At 43.2% G+C, this 26,095-nt stretch overlaps 1 protein-coding gene across 4 annotated transcripts in view; it reads right to left on the bottom strand.

The window, feature by feature from the left end:
- The window catches only part of ptk2aa (protein tyrosine kinase 2aa), a 53,407-nt gene that overhangs the window by 15,346 nt on the left and 11,966 nt on the right, over positions 1 to 26,095 (bottom strand). For all 4 annotated transcript variants that reach the window (XM_080516502.1, XM_080516504.1, XM_080516503.1 and 1 more), the window contains exons 2-14: positions 22,179 to 22,205; positions 17,001 to 17,245; positions 15,997 to 16,166; positions 14,156 to 14,243; positions 13,694 to 13,773; positions 13,211 to 13,273; positions 11,193 to 11,247; positions 6,775 to 6,915; positions 6,548 to 6,625; positions 5,957 to 6,064; positions 5,259 to 5,376; positions 5,103 to 5,133; positions 4,029 to 4,093 (exon numbers count right to left, since the gene is read on the bottom strand). In XM_080516502.1, the coding sequence (XP_080372628.1) occupies positions 4,029 to 4,093; positions 5,103 to 5,133; positions 5,259 to 5,376; positions 5,957 to 6,064; positions 6,548 to 6,625; positions 6,775 to 6,915; positions 11,193 to 11,247; positions 13,211 to 13,273; positions 13,694 to 13,773; positions 14,156 to 14,243; positions 15,997 to 16,166; positions 17,001 to 17,201 (1,198 nt within the window). In that variant the 5' untranslated portion in view covers positions 17,202 to 17,245; positions 22,179 to 22,205. The remainder of the gene's footprint in view (positions 1 to 4,028; positions 4,094 to 5,102; positions 5,134 to 5,258; positions 5,377 to 5,956; positions 6,065 to 6,547; positions 6,626 to 6,774; positions 6,916 to 11,192; positions 11,248 to 13,210; positions 13,274 to 13,693; positions 13,774 to 14,155; positions 14,244 to 15,996; positions 16,167 to 17,000; positions 17,246 to 22,178; positions 22,206 to 26,095) is intronic.

Below are 26,095 nucleotides of genomic sequence, written 5' to 3'. Positions count from 1 at the left end.
TCGAGGAAGAGAAAGAGTAATATCGGGTCTGGCTGCCGTGTGAGCAGATGGAAAAACGCAGGATCCAAAAAAGTGTGCAGAGTCGGACAGATAAGCGGAGGAAGAGACAGAGCGAGAGAGACGGCCAGCAGCAAAACAGAGAGGGAGGGATGGACCGGAGCTATCCTAACCAGATGGCAGTGTTTAAAATAAAATCAGTGTGCAGACTCAGCTGTTGGAAACAAGAGTCAAACATCTGCTGTTCTGATCGCTCCCACCGTGGCTCCGCTCATGATTCATCCGGCTGCGAGCGAACGGGTCCCCGAATTAATCCGAAACCCTCGTCCAATGCCTGCGGCTGCTTTTCACAACACGCACCTCTGTTAAGTTTGGAACGCAGAGAGCAACTACTGTCCAGATGTTTAGGCATTTAAATATGGCAGACTAAATATAAACCGGGGAAAGTTGTCAGTGTCGATCCACTGAAGTGATCCTGAAGGAAAAATTGGACGTTTTTTGGGAAATGCCCCTATTTATGACCCTTGTCAGAAAGACAAGATGAGGAGATTGATAGAGAACTAACATCTGCAAAGCTTAAGCCTCACATGTATAATCTACGATCTTTGGACAGAGGCAACCTGGCCGTTTCCTCCTGTATTCCATTATTACTGCGATTACATTACATGGGCTATCGCCCAGAGTGGAAGGGAATGGAAACAGTCCGGCTTTAAATCAAACAAGCATGAGTTTCAGTAAAGTATCCCTATGAATGATTTGTGTTTTCACATGAGAGAAAATGAAAGACGTTAATGCTTCTCCAAACATTATCTTCATCTGAGCTCAAAACAGACCTCCTTGGTCTGTTGCTGCAAATACTCATTCTGGAAAGATGTGGTTTCAATCCAGCCAGTTCTATCAGTTTTTCCATGTGTATAAAAAAAAAAAAAAGTTGAATCTTTTGAGTATTTTATAGTTGCATTCAAATGGAGCTTAAATCTGAAAAAAAATATTGAAACATTAGAAAAATCTTCCATGAAGCTATTGTTTGTGTCACACTCCATGTGGCTTGGGATATGTTTTGAAGAAATGACCATTTCTAAGTTTGACTGGTCTAACTTTGTCTATTTCTGCTTTCTGCAGAGGCACTGAGTGACTGTGTGTGCGTATGCATGTGTGTGTGTGTGTGTGTGTGTGATCAAACTAGCCCATTATAGCCAGGAATGCACCCGCTCTTGAATCCAGCAAGCCTCTCCCTGCACCACTCTGTGTGCGTGTGCGTGTGCGTGTGCGTGTGCGTGTGCGTGTGCGTGTGTGTGTGTGTGTGTGTGTGTGTGTGTGTGTGTGTGTGTGTGTGTGCGCGTGTGAGTAGCGCGAGAGAGAAAAAGCAGAGGTTCCCTTAAAGAGAAATCCCATTTCATCCACAAATTCAGCTCTTCGTGTTCTTTTCGCGGCAGATATTTCTCAAAGAAAACGGTGCTTCATTGGTATTCTTACGCTGGATAAACTACGCAAACACAAAGTTAATAAACTTCGGGAATGTGCTACGCAGAGGCTCCTGAAAGCTCTGCGATTTCCTAATTTCCCACTGTTCCGACTGACAATTAAACTGCAGCTCCCTCTATTGCTTGAATCACAGTAAAGCATCTACATATCAATAAAGAGCCATTGTTAAAAAAAAAAAAAAAAAGAAGGTAGGAGCGCATGCACAAAGCTCAAAACCACACATCAACACATCCGACCTTCTCCCACGAGGGTGCAGTGGTTTGTTGGAAGAAGAACATGACAGAAAACAACAACGACAGAGAGAATGATAAACAACAACGTCACTTTACCATCCCCGCTAAGATCTTCTGCAGGGTCCGGGAGAGCATGCAGGAAACGGGACGGCAGAGGAGGAGGGCGGCAGAGAGAAAAAGCCACGAGGAGAGAGAGAGAGCCAGAGAGAGAGGGAGAGAGAGAGAGAGAGAAGTAGAGGGCAGAGTGAAGGAGAAAAAGAGAGAAAGAGGGGGGGAGAGAAGAGGGAGGTTAGAGCATGACGAGTCTCGAAAACAACGCGGGCGATGATGCAGGATCTGCAAAGCCAAACACTCAGCAAGTACGTTAGTTACAGTACAAACTCTCGTGAGGGAGAAAAAAGCAGAGTGTTAATGCTGCGCGGACACATTTGGGGTAAAATGAACAAGTGGAAAGATTGCCGCGTTTTATGGCGAACTGCAAATGGGTGAGGTCGGGTTAATGTGTAGTAAGAGAGGATGGAGGCTGAGCGCGACATGAGAGTTTCGGCTGAGAGACGAAAAACAGAATGAAGCTTTAGCCTCCAACTCATCAGGTGCAACAAAGAAATCAATAAAGACTATTTGATCAATTATAACCAATATTGTAAAAAAAAATGTACGATTTTTATTTATTACGGTATTTACATTGACATTATATACAAATGCAGTGAAAATGACTTCTCTTCATCCGTAACTTTTGAAATCTATAATGTCTTAATTTTGGGGGAAATTGGGGTTGGGAAAAGCAAACGATGCAGCCGGGGGGGGGGGGGGGGGCTTCACATGTCCGCTACAGGGGATGCGGCGTGAAGCTCTACTGACACGCATAGGCTCGGAGCAAAACAACATAATTCCGGGTCGGGCATGCCAGAGTATCACGTTCGGCGGCTCCAGCTGAGAAGGTTTGCAACGGTTGTTGAAGTTTGAACAGAGAAGCAGCTGCTGTGCAGATTCACAGCTTTTCTCTGCGCAACCCTGTTAGCTGCCGATGACAGCTGCCAAAGCCGTATATGGAGGTTAAAGCACCCCCCCCCCCCACCAATTCAGAATATCATCCAGGAAGCACCGGCATGTTGTGAAAACATTCATCACTATCATCTTTATGGACGTGCATTTTTTTTTTCATTTGTATAATTTTCTCCTTTCATTTTCTCCCTACAAAGGATTGAAGAGTGTTACACTCAATAGAATCCCAAATCGTTTACCGGAAGAGCAACTTCGGTGACTATTTGGATGAAGCACTCTTGCTTTAATGGACCAAACACAAAGGCACGATAAAAAAAAATAAATAAATAAAAATGATTGAGAAAAAGTGACCTCAGCAGCAGACGGAGAGAATCACTTCAATCTGCACGCCAGTAGAGAAAAGCTCCAGTCCACTCCAATGAGAATATGCATAGACCGAGGAAAACAACCAATCATGTGTTTTTAATAAAATGGGAGTCTTTTATTTATTTATTTTTAAATATGAGTCTTAGTTTCTGATGTGAGACGGGTTCAATGGAGCAACAAGTTACCAGTTATTGTGGTTAAGTGAAACGTGTCCGAGACAGAATCAAGAGTCAAAAGCACCCAGTGAGTGAGGACAGAGTGGAGCAGAGCCAAGCACACTTCAACCTGAGGTGGAACTGTGATGCAGCAGACACACATTTAATCCACAAGATGTGTACAATTGGAATACGTACACTTTGTACATTGTTACTATATCGCAAATTTACCTTTTCTGGAGTGACATAAGATCAAAATTAAACAAATGACACAAACTAGAAGTTTTTAGGAGGGTTTTTTTTTTTGGTAGATTTTCATATTTAAGTGTGATTTTTCAAATCAAAGATTTTAGTCCACCACATCACAATTTTGCAGTTATTCGCCTCACTAACTGTCCAGCAAGAGCCGAGGATACCATTGGGCGGCGAATCAGAACAGAAGACAAAGGGGAGGAGGAAACGCCGCGCCTTGGTGGGCTTAGGGGGTGTCGATGTCACCGGATCTTCAGCCAATCAGGCGAAGAAGACGAACAAGTGAGTGAGAGAAAAAAAACAACGAGTGAATGGATGAGAGTGAGTGCAGAAGCGATTTGAGCAAAGACGAGGCGATTGGGGGGGGGGGGCAGAGAAGCAGATAAGCCATCCTATAAGAGGAGGAAACAAATGACACGCTTTGGATTGAATGGAGAGGCGAAGAAAAAGGAGCCGAGGAAGACGTCAGACCGATCTCATTTTCGACCCCTCATCCCTGGCTTTGTGAGTTTGTGTGCATGACTTTGTGTCTTACCTGAGACGGAAATGGCTCTCACTCCACTCCTCACTGCTTCTAACTTTTTCTCATTATTTGAAAGTCTAGAGAAGAGAAGATGAAACTTAGATGACAATCAGCAAGGCAGAGGGGGGGAAAATTTTTTTTAAATGACACTGACGGCTTTTACACCTTCATCTCAACACTGTCAGGACCACCACCTGTTAAGTAATCCTTCCTGTTTGTGAGGTTTCCTCCCTTTGCAGTGTTCTCTCATTCTGTGCCAGCTAAGATCTACTACCTCTACATCAGAGACCACAACCGAGCGAGGGAAAAGTGGCAGAGTGAGGGGCTGAGAGAAAGAGGAGGGGACGACCAGACTGTTTAAAAACCCCTAAGTGGAAAATATTTGGCTCTCAAACTTATCTCCTTATTTGAGCAGAGGGAGAGGGAGAGGGAGAGGGAGAGGGAGAGAGAGAGAGAGAGAGAGAGAGAGAGAGAGAGAGAGAGAGAGAGAGAGAGAGAGAGAGAGAGAGAGAGAGAGAAACAATGAAAAGAAAGCAAACCAGTCCATTTGAATTTAAACAGCTGACAGCAAAACACATTCATTTCTAAGAAAACTAAAAACCGAGCCTCAGAAAGAAACCCGCAGAGATTCTGTCTCGTCCATCCAAAAGTGAAACATTTGCATGTATTCTCCCTTAAGATGCATCTTTCATAGTTTGAATCTGACCACACAATGGCGAAATCAAAATCCTCGGCCCACATTAGTCCAAAAGACAAAAATATGTCAATAGAACCCTTCTCTCTGAATCTGGATTTCAAATTTCTCATGATTACCACAATTTGGAATTATTATTAGTATTTTTTTTTTTTTTTTACATAACTGGCCCCAAGGAAACGTTGATTATTAATCAGGAGAACTGTATTGTGAAGCAGAGGTGAACAGAGCTTCCAAAGCAATCATGATCACAAATCGAAAAGCAGTTTTGACGTCAACATCTACTTAAAAAAACCCAAACAAATGACTCCTAAACTATTTGGGACCATGTGTGCATGACAGCAATGGTGCTACAACTTAAATACTTGTATAAAAATGAGATCGGGGCTTACTTGGGGATGGATGGCAGTGCTCTCTCTCCCTCTAGAGGACAAAATCAGACAGGATTGATCAAACAGATGACTCTCGACCGACAACAACTTGCTTTCGGTTTCAAAGAAGTGTGAACTCATAGTTTTTGATGAAGCTGCTACGACTTCACACTTCACCTTTCTGAACTCTGACGATGAAGGAGTGCGTTTCCATGGAGATGAGTCGACAGTAACCATCGATTAAGTCGGCTAAATTTTCCGCCGTGGTGAGAGACGCTGTCGTAACGGTGAGTGGCTGCAAAAAAACAAAACAACAGATGGACAGAGTTACAGGCATATCACTGAGAGCTGTGGTCTCAAATGAATACAATTACATATGAAATTCATTTAAACAAAACCGAAGGAGCTTTTCAAATGCCTCTGATATCGGACTAATACACATAACTGGAAGTAGAAAGGAGAGTAGTCCACCATGTTGGCATCAATTTGACAGTCTTGGCACATAAATCTGATTAAAAGAAATCCCAAAACCCTCACAAAACTAAGTTGTATCAAAACCACAAGATTTCAACAAAACAATGTGACAAATCCAAAAGTTACACAATATCTGGCTCATTCAGGGAAATTTCCTCAAACAAGAATAAAAGGATTCATCGTCAACAACCAACTTATAAAACACATGTGAAGAAATGTTGCACTGAGCCTCTGAAACATTTCTAAACAAATTAAATTAAGTTGCTCAGTGAGAAGAATTTCTGTAAAAAGTGTACTCACTCGTGTTTTTTTTTTTTTTTTTACTTCACTCTTGAATCAGGTATCGCATATCAAAAAAAAAAAAAAAAAGATGTGTGTACAATGCCAGGGTGTCGTCGTACCTCAGCTGCTCCGGCTACGTTCACCTGGAGCATGCCTTTCCTCTCCTTCTCCTCCATCGCCGAGTACTGGATGGACTGGATTTGGTTAAAGTTTGCTAGATGGGTGGGCTGAGAGCAAAGAGGAAAACGCAAAAGGATTAGTATGCGTTTGTCCTTTCGTTCATGAATGACTAAAACCTCAGCTGCATTGAGGAAAAAAAATATATTAGAAGTCAAAAGCTTTGCTCTCATATGCTGAGATCACAAACGCCACACATGGATATTGTAGTATATTAGAATAGAAGGCAAAAATAACAGATAAGCAAAGCATAAAAAAAAAAAAAAGGTACAAATGTTGAGAATGCATGTAGTGTAACGGAACAAAGAAACTGTATCCTATGAGCAAATGTCATGTTCCTACTGATTAAATAAATATGGAATAAGTGGAACAACACTCATTAAAGAAATATTGAGTGAGAATAGGATATGTAAACGTGATGAAAAACAGAGATCGAAACCAGATATGTTACAACGAACAAACGAAGCCAAAATAAATGGAATGAAAAGAGTAATTCAAGAGGATTAAGTATGGTGTCAGCGGGTGAAACTCACCGTGGATCCCTTGTCGGTGAGGTAACTGATACCTTCCTCTGGTCCGATGGCCAGCTCTACCTGGATCACCCAGCTTAACTGTTACGGGAATAAAGGAGGTGCGAGTTGGGCAAGGCATGAGAAATGGGCTCATCTATGGGTGTAATACCTAAAGTCAGCACAAGGAGCCGCTCTAACACAGTTAACGAGATCTCTCAGAGCAGAGAAGGAAGAGAAAAAAAACCTACCCCAAGGGCACATTTGAAACACTCCTTGTCATAGCGGTAGATTGGTGAAAGTATCTCCAAGAACTTCAAGATGCACTGCTCGTCGTTGAGATTGGCGACCTGCTTAAACGTCTGCTGGATTAATTTGCGAAGAGATTTAGCCTGGAGGAAATAAAAATATGATAGAAATACAAATCAGGCAAGTTACAAACAACACATCTGCGAATGCTTGTGCTGATGCAGCTGGACCTGAACCTCAGAGGAGGAAGTGGTGGAGACATGGTGTGTGCGTGTGCGTGTGCGTGTGCGTGTGCGTGTGCGTGTGCGTGTGTGTGTGTGCGCGTTGACCAACAGAGACAGTAAAAGACATTGATTGACTAATAGTCCATTCTGGCTCCAATCAAACTGACATCAGCACTTCAGTCTCAGTTCAGATCAATATGTTAACAAAGACACATCGACTCTGCCAGTTAGTCAATTAAACACCAACACATCAGAGCATTCATTTGTCAGCATTCTCCACATACAGTATGACACAGAGCAGAGGGGGTCTTCAGCCCCCCCCCCAACTCACACATCTCCTCACCAGTCCTCATAATCACACTTTTTATTTTTCCAATTGCACCGACACTAAACACTCCATTTTGTCCTCATACAAGTCTTTCAATTGAAATGTGCTCCAGGCTCAAAAAGCAATTACATTTTTATCCAGGTCCGTTATGTCAGCGCAGAGGAGACAGATGGAAAAGAAAATCCATCCAGGAACGTCGTTCCGTCATTTACAATCCTGTCGTTTTTCACTTCATATACAGTAGATACTTATATACACACAAGTACAACCTAGTACAAGAGCCCCATCCACCTATACACTCGGGATACTTTGTAATGACACACTGACACAAGCACACATACAATGCAGACAATCACCAGCTATAAATAACTCTCTGTATATAGATTAAGATAAAAGATTAGAGGGGATTTACTTTCGTATAGAGCAGGCTTAAAAAAACATGCATGGATTTGCAGCAAGACTGATGCAGCACATTAAGGTCATGCTGCACAGTATAAATGAGCAGTTTAATAACACAATTATAACTGGGTTTCATTGATTTATCGACCGTAAATGACACGAGAAACCAGCGACGGGCCATTGAACAAGGTTTAAAACAATATGCAGTGCCCTTTTCTCACGTTAACGCTCATCGATTTGGAACCAAGTCATGTGTGAAATGCCTTCAGTCATTTACTTCGACTTCTAGTTTTTCATAATCTGTAAATAAAAGCAATAGCGTCTACACATTGCTGCATTATCGCGGAGCTTAGCTGCCAGCTGTTTGCTTATTAAAGCCGGAGTGAAAACTCCAAAGACACACACTTATCTCTAAAGTCTCTGTGTGCGCGTGCGTGACAGGATCACTGTTATAATTCCAGGAATTCCAGACGCACGCACAGCCACAGAGATATTGTCCACCCTTCCTGAGGGGAAGCGGTTGCCAGTGGTTATCGCCCTCCCCATCAGCGTGATGACCGTCAGTAACTCACTGACAAGTTACGACACGTAACGTAATGTAACGTTTCAAAAACACTGTTACTCTGTGTCAGTACATTTAATCCACTTACAACAGCAAGGATGCAGTGATTTCTGTGTGCACCCAGACAAATTGTTGCCATGGACATTGTATTTACCAACTTCTGCAACATAAATTCAATGTATTTTAATTCATAAGTTCAAAAGGAATTCAAAAAAAAGGGGGGAAAAAGCTTTTAACTTTTCCAAGGCAACAATCTGTTTCATTGTATTATCATGAGGTTGTATTGTAACAGTCAATGCTTTAATAAAGTGTGACGGTATTTCATTATGGTATTAATCTGACAAGGGGCGACGAGCTGTTCGCCTCACGCTGAGGCTGATTGATCAATGATCTCTGATCCCCGAAGCCACCGAAAAGGTCGGCTCCACTAAACCTGCTGCCCGGCCTGTCGATATGAATGAACAGCCTCTGCTCTTTATAGCAGCTAACATCAGTCACCGTGTACTACCACAGCCATCTGCTCTCCGTGTGTGTGTGTGTGTGTGTGTGTGTGTGTGTGTGTGTGTGTGTGTGTGTGTGTGTGTGTGTGTGTGTGTGTGTGTGTGTGTGTGTGTGTGTGTGTGTGTGTGTGTGTGTGTGTGTGTGTGTGTGTGTGTGTGTGTGTGTGTGTGAGTGGAGTCCATTGAAGGAGAATAATCCCATTAAATGACTACCATTCTCTTTCACCAGAGTGAACGACACAAACGACAAAAACATAAATGACAGCTGCTCTCACTCTCTCTCTCTCTCTCTCTCTCTCGCTCACTCCCTCTCTCTCTCTCTCTCTCCCTCTCTCGCTCCGACACGTAATGGGGAAAAAGCACACTTATCAAGTCTGAAACCTAATACATGATATCCTGCTGTGGAGTTGCAGAATTAAATCATTCAAGTAAAGAAAAAAAAAAAGTACTTGTATACCGAACCACCACTGCAGCTATTTTCCATTAACCACTCTTAAATATTTTCTACTCCAAGCATGGAGTATCCTTTTTTCTTTCTAAGCGAAGCAATCAATAAAAACAATCTTCAGCGTCTGTACTGTTGCTTGGTTAAAACGAGCAATTTGAGGACATTGTTTACAGAAACTTCTGGAAAGCTTCTGGCATTTTCAAAACTCGTAGGTGGTTGAAAATAATTTCAGTTTTATGATGCATTGCAACTAACTGCATGACACACAAGTCATTAGAGCTTCAGGAAACTGCGTAGTCAATATTTGGATAAGTTAACCATTCGCACCAGACTCATTGCTTTGTAAAAATGGAAAAAAGCAAAACGTCGTCAAATCACATGTCTGAACTTCCTTGATGCATTTTTCTATCGAAAAAGCCGGCCACAAATAAATAAAGTGCATATTCATTTCCTGTGGCCTGCTCCATTTTCTGATCATAGCTCAGAGTTTTTAACTCGACATGAACGGAGTTGATCACGTATAATAAAAAAGTATATTTAAATGACTTCAGTAGATTGTTGCTCATCGTTTCCAGATGAGTCAAATCAAACCAAATGTATCAATTTATGATGTGTGAGTGCACATGTGTATCACTGTGTGCATCTTCATGGCTTGTAAAGCAAAAAGCCTAGTGGGACCAAATGTTGGCACAGAAAGGGGGAGAGGAGAGGAGAGGAGAGGAGAGGAGGTATTGAAAAGTTGAGGGACGATGGGGGGGGGAGTCAGCAGGACCTGACAGACAGAGGAGGCCCAGAAGGAGACGCACATGGGCACCTCCCCCTCGCCTCCACATTGTTTGAAAGAGAAAGTGGGTTTAAACATGACCCGAGGGTCACGTGCACACACTTACACACACGCGCACGCACACACACACAGTCTGTCCCACTGCAGAGCATCTGTCTGCCCGCCTGCTGACTTCAAAAGCTTTGTGGGTCACTGAGCATTTCACACGCACACACACATTTGCACGCGTACAAACACACACACCCCTCCAAAAAAAAAAAAAAAAAAACGCGTGCCGTAAATTTATCACCGACATAGACACTGGCTCATTATTCAAGCGCACCACAGCCATAGCAAACAGTTTCAACAAAACAAATGAACTTTGGGGCTTGAACATGTGAATTTATCTAATTTATCTGAATGATTAACGATCAGAAAGAAAAACAGTCATTTGGACAGTAAATTCAAAACATGGTCATCTTTAGTAAAAAACACACATGTCCAGTGAAACAGCATCACTAACTATTATTTATTTGTGGCATAAGTGGCCACACATATAAATAGAAAACATTTTTGATCTAAAAAAAAAAAAAACTCCAGTTAAAATCAATAGTCTCGTATTTTTTCGCAGAATATATGGGAGCAGGCATTCCTCTATGAAGTTAAACATAGCTGCGTACTTATATACTGCCTACTACACACATTATAATGAGGCTAGTCAACTGAAAAACTAGCAGCAAGCTTTCATACGTTTCTTGATCGTATCTTTATTCAGCTAAACTTCAATGACGGCAGGTCAGACCCAGCTGGACGGCCAGTCGAGTGACACACCATGACGTTTTACGCCTTCACTTCCTCTATGAAGCTGCCTCAACTTATACAATTTTGAGAAGTGTTGCTGTGACAATAGCTCAGTGTTGAGGGTGCAAAACTACAGCCAGCGTGCAAGGACGCCAAACTCTGGATCGGGGTTTATTCAACCATGACTTTGTAAAAAGACCAACTCGGGGTCATGGGGTGTGGCAGCTGCCTGCCAGTGACACATCACCAGTCCATTACAAGCAAACGTATGGGGACACACAGTCGGGGGAACAAGCACATTCCACACAAAGACTCGAACCAGGACTCGTTACCCACTTCACCAATACCGCATAACCGAGGAATACTCTATGTAAATATGGGCTGCATTGTCTCACCTTGAGCGAGTCCAGCAGGTCTTTGGGGAAAAAGCGTCTCAGGCCAACATCTTTCCTAAAACGAGAAAAAAAAAAGGGTAAGGGTTAGATACCAGAGGAAATGTCAGAGGAGGAGTGTTTATTATACTGTGATTACACTGTGGAATGTTAATTGGTGAGTGCTTCACTCTTTATCTGATCACTGTAGCATATTTCTTCCTCCTCATGATATATCAGCTAACAACCGCCACAGAAAATACTCGTACGGGCCAACTGGAGACGAGAAACAGAAAGCTATGAGTAAGCGCTGTCTACAGAGAACTACTCATCTTGTCTAGAAGCAAAACAGTAACGCGGGAGAGGGGGGAGCTGGAGTGAGGCAGGGAGTAATACAAAGAGGGCAACAGTATAGACAAACAAGGATGTGCAGAGCAATAGCGGGAAGCTTCAAATGACTCATACTCTTCTTGAGAAAGGACAAGTGGGAAGAAGAACAAAAAAAAAACTGAGAACAGAGCAGGAAAATGGTCAAAACCTTACATCATCCAGCAGAGATGATGAGCAAACTTCTGATTTGTTGTACAGTACAAATATAACAACTTGTTTAACACGAGCAATAGAATCGGGGGTTGAAATGTCGGCGCGAGCAGTTCAGTTTATATTGAGGCAAGTCTTTCAAAAAATTGCTTACAGAAATTCTAACTTTTTAGAGAAATGGCCAACGGTGTGCTCGTACCTTAATTCAACTTTCCCACGATAACCTAGTTTCTGAGTCACCTCTGAAACTGGCAATCTGTGTACCGCCACAAAAGCAACAAGAAGGACAAACGGTCTCGGAGAAATTACATAAACAAGCCGGCCTCAGAGGACAAACACTGACAAAGGCCCCACTGATGAAACACACTACCACCGGCTCCAGAAAGCAAACCGCAAGGACAGATGGCAGATCGCCAACCTGCACATAGGTTTTATACCTGCACGGTACAAACGCACATAAAAACGCATACGATCCTTATCGGGCCAACGGGTAACATGGAGAATGAATTGAGGATGTTAATAAAAAGAACAAAGCGACTACATGTATTTTTTTGGAGTCTTGGTGACAATAGCTTATAGATCTGCACTAATTAAGGAAAATGTTTAAATGGCACACTAATTGTAAACGTCATGCTGTATTTGTTTCGACTACAAAGCTTTTCAAGCCTCAGCTGTTCCATTCCAGGGTTTTCGGATTGAGCTTTATGTGTTTTATGACGGATGCAGCCTGAGCAATTGGGGGTGAGGGGGTCCTGCTTGGGGGACTCACAGCAGTGACCCGTCAGCACATTTATGGTTATAAGTTAGCTTTTTGCAAACCCACTGTCCCTTATAAATCCCTTTAAAAATACTTCTCAAAATTAAAAACGGAGAAGAAACAGAACTTCCTCTCTGCCGTTGGGTTAAAATATGCATTCCAATAAAAAAGAGAAATGCATGAGCAGAGGAGGAAAAAAATAAAATGAACTCAAACTAAAGATGTGAGCGGAACGGAGAGCATGAAAAAAAAAAGACACAAAGAGAAGAGTGGTGGAAAGAAAGTGGGCATTGTCATCACTAATTGGAGAGCTCGTTAGGCTGATGGACAGAAAGAAAGATTTTAGTGGACGAGGGCAGCTCATTAGGACCGGAGAGGAGCCTCATTTAGGCCTCCGAATGTTGATTCTTTTGCTGACGTCAATTTTTTTTCAGAGCGTGGAACAGCAGAAGGAGAACAAGTGTCACTGGATTGGAAACAAAAAGTTCTCGCCTTTAAACGACATGTCAAATGAGTCGGCCCGCATTCAACGGCGGACTCCACTAATGTGCAGATTCAGACTTCTTTAAAAACCCTCTCGCTGTAACCAAAACCTGACACAGAGTCGGACTCTTCCAGACAAGTTGTGACCTTGTTTGCCGGGAGTGAAAAAAAAACATGCGTTTCAGGTGGAGCAGTGACGTGATTGAGAGGGACGGAGAGGTTGGCTGCTGGGAGCTCTTTGACCGTGAAGAAAAGTACTTACTCCAGGAGTTCGTAGTTGGATTTCTTGTCCAGGGCATTTCCTCTCATCTCTTTGAAGAATCTCCTGGAAACCAAAGCAGAGAGAGCGGAGAGGTCAGATCCACAGACTGAAACGGACACTCCCCACATTGAAAGGGCACAAAAAGTTGAATTTATAATCCAAATCATTTCGAATTTCAGACTGTGTTCAGTTTTTAACGCTCTACCAGTAAAAACACGTGACATTTGGAAAAAGAAGCTGCTCTTTCCTTGAATAATGAATACTAAACACTAACTGATGTTGGCAGGAAATATGAGCGTCGCTGAAGGGCAAACACAAAAACGAAAACGACCCAAACTGCACACTATACAACGACTGATATCTAATGGTAACATCAAATCAGAAATATTGTGTTCTTTCGAAACAAAATAGAGCAGACATTCACATGTAAAGGCATAGAAACAGAAGGTTGGAAACAAAAAAAACCCAAAAACAACATTATACCTGATTTCTAAACAGCCCAGTTTGAGAGCTACATCCTGCTCCACCTGATCCCCGATCTCCGTCATGTAGTCATTTTTCACCTTGGAACACACAGATGTGCTTATTAAAACATTTCTTTCCGAACAGCAAATCGAAAACCATATATCTCACACACAAACGCACACACAGTCCTACTGACCTAGATTATCCAAAGACAAACACACACACACACACACACACACACACACACACACACACACACACACACACACACACACACACACACACACACACACACACACACACACACACACACACACACACACACACACACACACACACACACACACACACACACACACACACAATCTTGCAGCAATGCCATATGTCTTGGTGCAGCCTGCTGGCAATAAATGAAATGCGCTTGAGAGTCTGGGCGCCTCGAGCTGCGCTCTGTATGTGTGTGTGTGGGTGTGCGTGTACCTGGTGGTAGAAGTAGTTGAGTGTAGGTTTGTCTTCTGTAAATTGCTGCACAAAGCCCTTTGGTAGATAGCGGATCCTCAACTCATACCTACAGAAGAAAAAGACAAACACCCGTACGGTGAGGAGAAGCTGTGCAAACAACATTCTGCAAGTGAAACAGGGAAAAGAACCAAGCTTCAAAGTTCACCTCCTCGTAATAGCCTGAAAATGAAACATGCCAGCCTTAACGTTAGTGCGGAGCACAGTGTGGGAATGTTGCCGCGGCTACCAGCTTTGTAATAAATACTTAATATGCCCAATGTGCCTCAAATTAATTCTGTAAATTAATGAAGAGACGGCACAATTTCAGGAGAGGAGAGGAGAGGAGAGGAGAGGAGAGGAGAGGAGGGGAGGGGAGGGGAGGGGAGGGGAGGGGAGGGGAGAGGAGAGGAGAGGAGAGGAGAGGAGAGGAGAGGAGAGGAGAGGAGAGGAGAGGAGAGGAGAGGCACCAAGCATGCACAGGTGAGCAGAAGCAGGAGGAACAGCTGCAGGAGGCCCAGGATAAGACGTAGACAGAAGGAGACGAGAAAAGCTAAAAGAATGCAAATGAGGCGAGAGTTTGTAAAAATCACCCACTCCAGAGACAGACTGAGAGAGTTGTTGACTTAAGTCACACAAGGCAGGCATCTGGTTCTCTCTCCGCTCACTCTTTAAGTCCACAATGCAAAGGGTCTTTACCTCACAATAGCATTAGCACCGACGCTGCCACAATAAAAAGTAATATATACCACAGCATTAACATCTAAACTACCCAGTCAATACAGCGGCACTGCACCAACACAGCAGGCCTCTCATCACCATACAGCAGACGTTCCTCATGGTGTTGTTGGCGATAAATCTCTTTGGCGACTTTGGAATAAAAAAGGACAGACTGCTGAAGCTTGCTGTTTGGGGAAGGACTGACTTTGAGTGAATTTACAAGGCCAAATAAGTCACGTCAAGCCACAGTGGGGAGAACTGCTTTCAAAACATAACTTCACACTTACAGTTCCGATTGTGAGGCGGTTTTTCATGGACGATGATAGTCAAGATGTTCAGATGTAAATATCCTGTTTTGAGTTTGTCTCATAACCACCGCATAATGTGTCTATTCAGTTGCTCGCTTTTACGGCGCTAATCACAGCAAGTTGGGGGGGGGGGGGGGGATAGGTGTGTTGCAATGAGAGCCACCATAGGTGCTACCGGAAATGTATTTGCGACAACTCAAGAATGTGTGACCGTTCTATGCGACGTTTTCAGATTTTTCTCGGCGATCCACCCCACTCCGGGGAGGCCGGCCCCACATTCTGAAAACCACTTTTTCCAGACAATAGCGTTTCTGCAGAAATTGCAGTGGAGGGGGGTTGTTGCGGCTTCGGTTTTTATCTGTTGTTAAAAAGGTTACACTGAGCAGCTGTGCAAAGTGTTTGTAAACACCACAGAGAATAGATGGGGCTTTTCCACAAAATAGGTGGTTCCCAAAGTGAGGGGCGCATTCCCTGGGGGGGGGGGCTTGGAGCTATTGCAGGGGGGAGGTCGCGGCTTAACAATGTGACGACCAACGTGATCGCTATAGAAAACTTCATTAAAAACTAGACCTGTTAAAGGCCCGGTGAGCTTTGACCACACAGCTGTTTGGTTTCAGTCCTATTTCAGTGGAGCGAATATTCAGCTTTAGGGGTGGCGGGGGGGGGGGGGATTCTCTCAGAGCACTGCCTGTGTTTCAGAAGCTCTTTTAAAAAAACATCTTGAAAGCACTGGCTGTTGAACGCATGCTAAAAATCTCGTAAACTGCAAACGCAGAAACGCTCGTCATCGCTTGCCTCCACTCCTCGTTCGGCCGCACTTGTTCGTAGTTCTCTCTGACGTGGGACACGCCCAAATCTGGGTGGAGCCAATGAACCTGATCTCTGGATTGGCTGTTTCTGAGACGCAGGCCAAAACAGGATGTCCAACGCACTTTGTGAATGTCCAGAATCTTCTGGATGATGCCCTGCAGACAAAAAGTGGGAAAAAAACAACAAAAAAACGCTCAACACAGAAGACATAAATTGTAGAAATTGACAGATTCTACTTTAAAAACTTGATATGACTATAAACTCCCAGTTTGGACTGCGAAGGGAAACACAGTCGGGGAAAAAAAAAAAAAAAACCCCGACACTACCAGCCTACATTCGCCCATACTTCATTACTTGCATTTGGCATTCTGCGTGAGGTCAATGAGTGCATGCTTAGTGTTCTCCAGAAAACCTGGAGGTGACATCAAGAGATTTCACTTGACGTTCCCACCCAAACAAGCGGAGATCTGACGCAGACACGCACAATAATGCTCAGAGAAGCATGTGTGTTGCTATGCAAAACGCTGGGGGGGGGTCTGACCTAGATACTAAAGACGGGAGTGATGAACAGAGAGGCGGAGACTTGCTGTGACATATCCTGGGTGACCACTAAAATTTGAGCAGGACAAGGTATTTTTTCCTCTGTAATAGCAGTGCATATGAAGGCCGACTGCTAAGTAAACCTACACTGGGACATATGCACAAACACAAATGGTGCCCTGAGGTTATACGTTATTTGCAAGCAAAATATCCTCATTGTGCTGAGAGTGCTTTAGCAGAGTGGACAGCGAGGAGCTCAGGCTGTGGACAAACGGCGGAATATTCAACGTCAAAACTCACACGGGGGTGCAAAAAGCGACATGTAGGGACAGGGTTGATGAAGACGATGGGGGACAATAACCTTCAGTTTGAGACTGAAAAGTGGCCCTAGTGCGATGATACCTTTACTCAGTACCAAGGAGTAAAACCGATTCCATGTCTCCTCTTACCCGGACATCAGTAGCATCTCCATATCGAATATTGGAAGACCACAGGCTGTTTTCAGTGTTGGTCTCAAAGTGATGGAAGACTTTCAGGACCCGGTCCATGGAGCCGGCCATGGTTCGGTCCGTTCCCCCGCCACTCAGCCGTGACTTGGCTCCTTCCAGGAGGGCATGGTTCAGATTGGGATCCAGGTAGGCTGTCGCCATGGTTTTCCCCGCCGACACCGCCGCTGCTAGGTGTCTGTCATATTCTGTGAAACGGAGGCGAAAACAGTGGAAATCCCCAGTTAATTTCCTTTGACGAGCTTTTAAATCTTTCGGTTACTCCAACCGAAAGCACAAAAAAACAGTATAATATTTACAAACACGAACAAAAGTGGCCGGGAGGTACTTTCAGAAAGTATGTTTTTATCTTGATGTTGCAGTCAAAATCTCACAAATAAGATCAAATGTCAACTTGTGAATATTAACACACAAAATCTTTGGTCATTTGTAAATTACCCTGTAAAATAATTGCTTGGAAGAACCAACTATGGAAAAACAACAAAATAAAAATTGTGACACTAAAAAGAAAATGTTTGTCATTGAAGAAATCAATAATAAAAAAAACTACACTTTTATAACTCTGCTATGTTATCATTCATCTGATGATTACATCTCTTTGTCGATTTACTGCAATGATTCCTTACATTTCATGGCAAAACTTTTATATTGAATTCCTGCCTTCACACAGCAAATGTGTATTCTTCACAGGTGTGTTTCTATGTTATTAAAAAACCTACAAAAGCAATAAGACATGGGAGAAACGACAGAAAAAGCAGTCGTATCAAGGCTCATTGTGTGAACACCCGTGCCTGTAACACGGAGAAAACAATGCACAGCGGGCTGCCATTGTTGTGTTTTGTTTTTTGAAGAAGAAGAGGTTCAGACATTGAAACACTCCCCAGAATTTCATGGTAACTTCATCTGGATATACCCGGAAAGAACGTCCCTCTCTTTGTGAGTGTGTGTGTCATGATACTGCAGAGAGATACTGAGATCTCTTTCACGCTCTGTTTTCCTGCTCCTCTTTCTTTCCTGTGCTTCTCCTCCATTAAAAGGGGAAATGGATACGTTCTCGCAGGTAATTATACCTGAGCGCTGGAGAGGGAGCGCACCCACAGGCACAACTCAGCAGAAACACTGCAGAGTTGTTGAAGGACGTTTTAAACAAAGATAAATGTGTGCACCAAACTCGTACTTTCAATTCAAAATGTTTTATTTGAACAAATCACCACAAAAACACACATGCATACAGAACCTCTGCAAAGCATTGGACGCTTTGTATATAACAACTCAGTTCCCATAGAGTCAGATATCACTGTGTGTGTACGTGTGTTTGCGTGTAAAGAAGATTTCATTCATACCTCTTTCCCAACACATAGGGAACGGGCTACAGCCACTGGTCGCCATGGAAACACATGTCTGTCCCGACCTCTGTCTGTCTGCGCCGAGTTCAGACAGACAGCTTGCAGCTTCGCGACCACGCATCACACTCCGGGAAGTCAAATAAATATACACGCTAAGAAAAAATCAGCGGGTTTCGAAAGAGACGCTCTCATAATCCAAACACGGCTTCACACACAATCTCGAAAAATGGCAGTCTGTCAGTCCAACTGCTGCCAAAGTTTGTTTGCCAACATAACTTCCACGAGGATAACAGCAGAAATCCAGCGCTTCTCTCTTCTTTGAGTTTGCATGTAGCTTGAAAATCCTTCCTTTAAAACACATCCACAAAAAAGTTGTATTAAAATGCGTCTTTTGAAGAGATCCCTTATTTTTAAGGCTCGCCCTCTTCGGCTTTTCCTGTCATCCAAAGTTGCACAAGATAAAAAAAAAAAAAAGATCCCTCGAGACGAAGCGTTACTTTCATCCACAAACTTCCCTCCGCCTCTTCTTCTCTGCCGAGTGCTGAATTACTCCTCAGCAGCCCCTCTCTGATGACAACACTGTTTGTTTTTTGCCCGATTTCTGCCCCATGCCTGCACTCCGTAGTTACAGAGTTGCCGTGGAAGTGTCAGGCAACTGTCGCTCAGGAGAGAATTTGGGTTATTTCACCCAGTGGCGTCTCCTGCGCTGGGGAGAGGAGTCCTCCGCCAACAAAAGTTAAAAGCCAAACTCCCAGCGCTGATCCACAAGGCCTTTCGTCAGTTAATGTTGACAGTGGGAGAGACAATGACAGTGCGCAGTCGGGAAAAACAAAGAGAAAGTCACCTTCTTCTCTTGGAAAAATGAAAGTGAGAGGGAGAAACGCAATGACTTGTTTCAGAGTTGAACGGGAGGAAAAGTAGGGCACGGCAGCACGACAGAAAGGGAAAGTTGAGTGGGGAGCGCACGAGTGAGCTCCAGAGTGACGCGGGAGGAGCTCCAAACTATTAATATGCTAATCCGGTCCTTTCTATTCAACCAAGACTCCTCCCACTCCGGCTCATGAAGCCCATCAGAACAGCCTCCATCAGGCCAAGGTTTCACTGACTTTGCGAGTTTAAACCGTGAGCCCAAACATACACGGAACGTCAATCACAACTACAGACAACAACAAGAAAGTTATATGGATATGGTTAGGCTAATGAACAGGTTTGATAAATCCAAAAAACTAATATAGTGAAGACAATCTGAAAATCCAAAATCATGCTAGAGAGCTAGAGTGAGAGCAAGAGATAGAGAGAGAGAGAGATAGAGATAGATAGAGAGATAGAGATAAATAGGAAGATAGATAGATATTCTTGGATATCATGTTTGTTTTAGACAAATTTGTCACTTTTGCATTAAAAAGGAAAAGGAAAAAAAAAATAAGGAATGACTGTTGAGCTGCACTGCACTACAGCACCCCTCGACTTTGAGTTGGATAAATTAGCAGGCGAGGGGGTGGGCGAACTCATCATGGGCAGATGGACGGACAGACGGATGGAGAGATTCTTGAGCTGTGATGCCAAAAACCATGTTAGTACTACTCAAACATCAAACTCTCCAAGATGTCAGCCCATGTTAAAGTATGTCAAATGTCATCTTGAAACACGGGACTCTTTGTTTTTTATTCTCTATTTGTTGTACCGTACTTGTACAGTACAGTCCTGAGTGTCTTTGTTTTCCCATTGTTCTACTTTTATTTTAAATGGTTTTAATGGATGTATGCTATTAAGGTTCAAGATTCATAAGCAAGTGCTTGTATTTCCCTGATGTTTTTTTTTACATTTTGTAAACTCATATTATGTTCATATAATCTGTAATAAACACCTGGTGAAAAACAAATGATAGGAAACACACAAGATTAAACAGGACAGAAACTGTTTCTTTCTCACATGAACTGAAAACTGAATCTTGATCACTTCCCAGCTCACATGAAACATGGCCAGACTGCAGACTGTTTGGTAATCAGATATAAAAGTGCGTCGAGACAACATCTCCGCAGGGTAAATAAACCCAATTAAACCCTGCGCCCCGCTCCTGTTTGCCCAATTAGCAAACTGATTGGAATACAAGACCATGCAAATACCTGTTTCTTACAGAAATTCATTCACCATGATTGAATTAATCTGATAAACATGGGAAATAAGCAGCTTTTCAGTGACGTCGGTTTTGATTGGAAAACCGACGTCGGAATTGTTGCATGGTATCAATTCACAACAGTGAGATATCTTGCGAGCAACTGGTTCATAACACCTGAGCGTTATGCTGACAACATGACCAATGTCATTCGTCAAACGGACACAGGAAGTGAAAACATGAAATTCAACTTGAAGCTCGTGCTTCAGAGTAGCTAAATGAGAAGTATTTTTTTTTCTATTATCTGCGTTCCATCCATGAAATCTGGTGGGAGCAGGAGGTTTTGTCGTGTGTGTGCGCGTGTGTGCGTACATGCAGGGGCTATTGAAAGCCTTTTGTCAGGCGGCCGGATGTCGCCATGAATAGGAAGAGCTCTTTTGGGACTGAGCCAAAGTCGCCCTCTCACTAATTCATGCCGTGTTTATGGACGTGTAATTATTTCATCATGAGAGAAAAGCACAAGCCTCGCTCCCTGATAAATGCAAACAAATTCGAGAACGCAGCAGGTAAACCTCGGATCTGTGAAAGCCACTTTGATGTTTAATTGTTTAATCAATGTGCTTGTTCCAGTGCATTGAATTTGAAATGAATGGGTTTTGTGATTTACAAATGTCGCTTTGTTCATGAAAAACATGTAAATTGTCACTTTGTGTGAGCATAATATATATGTATATATATCTCAATTGTCAGGAAATGATGATCAATGTGTTTTCCTACAAGCTGAAGACTCCAATAATGGTTTACCACAACACAAACTTGAAGGGGCAAAAGAAAACCAAAGTGACGATATAAAGAATAATGTTGAAATCAGGGTTTCAAGTGAATGGAATTGAAGATGAATTGTAAAGGGTAAAACTTACAAAGTAAAGAATGACGTAATCAACTTTATTCTTAAGAGTAAATTGAATTATTAGTGTCGAAAGCACAATATGGCCAAACTATCCGATTCCACATCTGTGGACACACACAATACCAATCTGCAAAAGGCATCAATTGACTTTAGCTTCATTCATCTTTGCTTGACAGAATGCGTGTTTTTCAGGGCGCCGCGCCACGATACATTCATCTCCTGTTAAGTCGAACTGTTTTACACCCTCGGGTGGCTGCCAACACACCGAGTATGTCAGCGAAGCAAATTTTGTGTCTGCTATTAGTGTGAAGACAATATTTAGTCACAATTCCACTCCTGGCTCCACTGAATTGATCACAAAGGGACAGAGACGAACAGTGTTGTCTGCTCCCATTTGCCGTTTCTTTGAATCACACTGATGAGCCTCATTTCCAGCACAGACACTTTGGTGATCCGAAAATATGATTGAAACTATTATTTTCTATGCTTGTATCACTCAGAGCTGTATAAACCATTATATTTACATTACACTCCAGCATATTTGACAGTTATTATAGGATAATAACCCAGGAAAGTAAATCACACAAAATTAACTCAATGTGCACTTGAAAGCAATTAAATGAGCCTTCAGTTGGGATTTTTTTTTTTATCCAGCTCCAATTCCCGAGGCTATGAATGACCTTTCTTCACTGTGAAGCAGCTGGATGGTGGAGATTGGTTGTGCTGGTGTTCGAAGGTCAGACACTCACCTGTGTAGTAGGCAATCCTGGAAATATCTGAAAGACAAAATTGAGAAATAACAGTGTTAGCAGTGCTTGTTTAATCCAAGGGACAGCAAGACAATGGAAATGATTGAGTCAGAACAAATGAAACAAATTGAGGTTCATTGCGTTAAATCCCGCAGCAGGTGTGGGCAATTCAGTTACTGGATGTAAATCACAGGGTGGCGGGGGGTGGTGGTGTCGCTTCACTTCACAATAACCGTCAAGTTAAATAGATTAAAAATCAATCAATATCCCGTTATCACGCGCACAGAGACGCTTTTCACATGGATATTGAGTTTTTGTTTCGTCAATAGTCCATTGTTATGTAATATGGAGCCGTGATGCTGGACGAGAAAGAAGGAAAGTGAGAAACATCACAGACGAGCAGAAGAAGCCCGTAAAACGAGGATGTCACAAAAATTTTAAGACCTCTGCCTCCATAGTATTAGGAGAAAATGTTGAAAGAACCGACGCCATCTTAAACTTGGGAGACCTTTCGGTGAGACATGTGGTTGTCTGCGTTGTCAGACGGCCATGATGCAACCTGAAGAGGGAGCTGGATACTTACTGCCTTTAAGGCGGTGTTTCCCTGTACGTTGAGAAAGGTTTACAGTAGTGCGACCACAAACAAAATGTGATCACCGCCGTTTCACCACACAGAGGGTGACTACTGCTTAGAGCTACGGCTGCTCACGACGGAAGACAACGCAACAATTAAGCATGTTGAAGTGACTGTCACGTCCCGTCCAGTGGAGAGTCAGTCTGGTATTGAACTTCAAACACTGATGAATTTGCAGTCTTTAGATATTTGTAAGGATCAACTCAAAAGCTCAGTAGGAATGCTACAAGCTGTGGCTAGGTGCAAAAAATTTCCCAGACAATTATTTATGTTCATGACTGAGTTAAGGTGTTAAAGATAGTACTGTATACTGTAATTGTAAAAAAAAAAAAAAAAAAAAAAAATGCACAAAAATACTTATTTGCCAGAAAGTTGAGCATGAAAGTGACGACATTCCTAATGATTGGTGTGGTACTGGAAGTCAACACTGCGGCTCCTGAGCCCCCACAGGAAGCGCTGGATGGGCATTATGGGAACTTGACACCAAAACCTATTGCACTGATAGGGCAGTCTGTAGGAGGAGGTCCAAAAGATAAGTGCCTCGGTGCTTTAGGCACCCTCATGCACAGTAGTACAGTGTACAGTACATGCACGTACATGCACACACACGCGCACACACACTGTGAAACGGAAGACGGGTTTGTCGACTGAGATGATGTAATGGTAAAAGAAAAATGCACACACCAAACGGAAATGCCATCAAGGTGACTCATGACGTGTGTGTGTGTGCATTATCGATAAACGGTGTGCAACATGACACCGGGATACAATAGTTTGTCTCTGTGCAATGGCAGTGAGGGTGGTGACGACTTTACAGCTCTCTCACATCCGCTCTAACTGCAAATATAGAACATTATTTTTTTATGATAAATTAGAAATGCAGCTGGTAAACGAACTTTTCTGCTTAAGCAGTTTCTATGCATTTTGCACGATCCTTCACGTTCCCCCATTCGCACACACACACACACTAGCACATCATGTGATGGCGGCCATGCACAACATAGGGTCCAGTGTCTTGCCCAAGATCATTTCAACCCATGTTCGGGGTGAAGCAGGGGCTTGGAAAACAACTCAATGCACCAAATGAGACACAACTCCCTTGTTTCCTTCTTTAATGTTATTTTGAGCTTCTCCAAACATTATTTTGCGCAAATCATCTACTATAAGAGATTCAACAACATCCAGTGATGATAGCCTCATTCATCTTACTTTGATAGAGATTATAGAAGAGCAAACAATTTTGATTGTGTTTAATTACGATGCAAAAACTCAGAAAGACATGAACTTCAGAGAGGACGTATTTTCTGTCTTAAATATCATCCGGACTGTAGGACCCTGACATAATGCCTTACATTTAACTAAATGTACTTAATTCTTTAATGCAGATTCTCCTGCTGCATGTATTCTTATGTCGGTCAGTCAAAGCAAATGCAGCCATGACAATGAATACTTTAACCTCATCCGAAGCAGCTGACATGCGCCGCAGTGAAGCAGCTCTTGCACCAGTTCGTGGCGACAGGCTGAGTCGTAAAGTGCCTGTAATGACATCTAGATGGACCTGAACCCTACAGACACCATCTGTCTGCTGGACAGTCTAAGAGCTCCACTCGCTCTCTGTCTGGCTGCCTCTCTCTGTCGCTGTGGGAAGAGAGTGCAGCGCCGGTTAAGTGTTATTAAGCCCTGCTGGCATTGATGAGTCTGGAAGAACAAAAATCATCGGAGACAGTGGACTTTTCATGTTAGAGAAAAAATCAATAACAATGAGACAGCACCTGAAGAACTGGAAAAAAAATATATAAATCTCTTCTTTCCCTCTTGCTACAAGCAGTTTTGAGCGCATCACTGATTTCAATATCAGGTCAGTGGCATAGGCTGTCAAAGCGTTAGCACAGTGCTAATTACATGCCCGGGTGGCTTGTACACATAGAAACACACACACAGTTTACATATTGTCAACTGGCCTGTGGCCCAAAACTGCTCCTCAAGTTGTGCTTGAGTGGAAGACGAGGAAGACATGAGCAGAGCTTGCTAAAGGCTTAGAACAACACTAAGATTACTTTATGAATTCAGAGAGGATATGACTGCTTTTCAAGTTTATATACGTTCACATTTCAACTGCTCCATAGCATTTTTGGTGTCATTTTGTGACATGAGTAAAGCTCCATTAGTTCCTGTTGAGATGCAATTAACATACAGATTGAAAGCCCTAAAAAAAAAACAACATCCAGACTGTGGGACACACACGCACCAAACGTACACACTCACACTTACTGTCTCCATGTTTTAAGATAGTGTATGATTCAAAGTGAACCAGTGTTTTAGTAACTGTAATTAAAGCAATCATGAGAGAGTCTGCTGTGCAGTAATGTCTTCACTGCTGGCCTCAGATCAGTGCTTAAGTCAAATCCACAGTCTGAGTGAGGTCAGGGGGTAAACAATGATTACAAGTGAAACTCTGAAACAGGAGGTGTTCACATGGATCTCCCTGTGCATTTGACATCATGATAAAAAAACAACAACAAATAAAGCAGTGTATTCAGCTTCAAATTCAAGCAACCTTTTCAGTAAAATCCTCAATTTGACGAACAAACGGAATTTTCAAATTTTACTTTACTGGTCCCTTCAGGCCTACGTGCATTTTTGTGGCGGGGTTTTCTCATTTGCTCGGGCAGCCCTCACAACCGCGACATTGGACGAAAGTGTGCAGCTCGACGCAACAGTGATGGATGAAGGCAGCTGAGGGAGAAAAGAGGCAGATGTTCCGTTTCCCACTGAAAAATAAAACACTTCTCCTGCAAGAATTAAATGAGTTAACCTGAGGAGAGAGCAGTCAGCTGTTCTGCCTCGTTGGTCTGTGCCTAATGGTTAACCTTCAAGCTGAGCTGGCAAACCGTGTGTGTGTGTGTGTGTGTGTGTGTGTGTGTGTGTGTGTGTGTGTGTGTGTGTGTGTGTGTGTGTGTGTGTGTGTGTGTGTGTGCGTGTGTGTGTACGCCTCTGGACAATGGGGTGTTGCTGGAGCGTGTAGTCTTATGGTGCAACAACATTAAAGCTGGAGGCCCCAATCACACCTGCCAGTCATGCATGTGCCCACACACACACACACACACGCACACACACACACACACACGCACGCACGCACGCACGCACGCACGCACGCACGCACGCACGCACGCACGCACGCACGCACGCACGCACGCACGCACGCACGCACGCACGCACGCACGCACGCACGCACGCACGCACGCACGCACGCACGCACGCACGCACGCACGCACACACACAC

This window comes from Blennius ocellaris, assembly GCF_963422515.1.
Source record: "Blennius ocellaris genome assembly, chromosome: 20".
Lineage (NCBI taxonomy): Eukaryota > Metazoa > Chordata > Actinopteri > Blenniiformes > Blenniidae > Blennius > Blennius ocellaris.
This window is presented reverse-complemented; position numbering and strand designations above follow the sequence as displayed.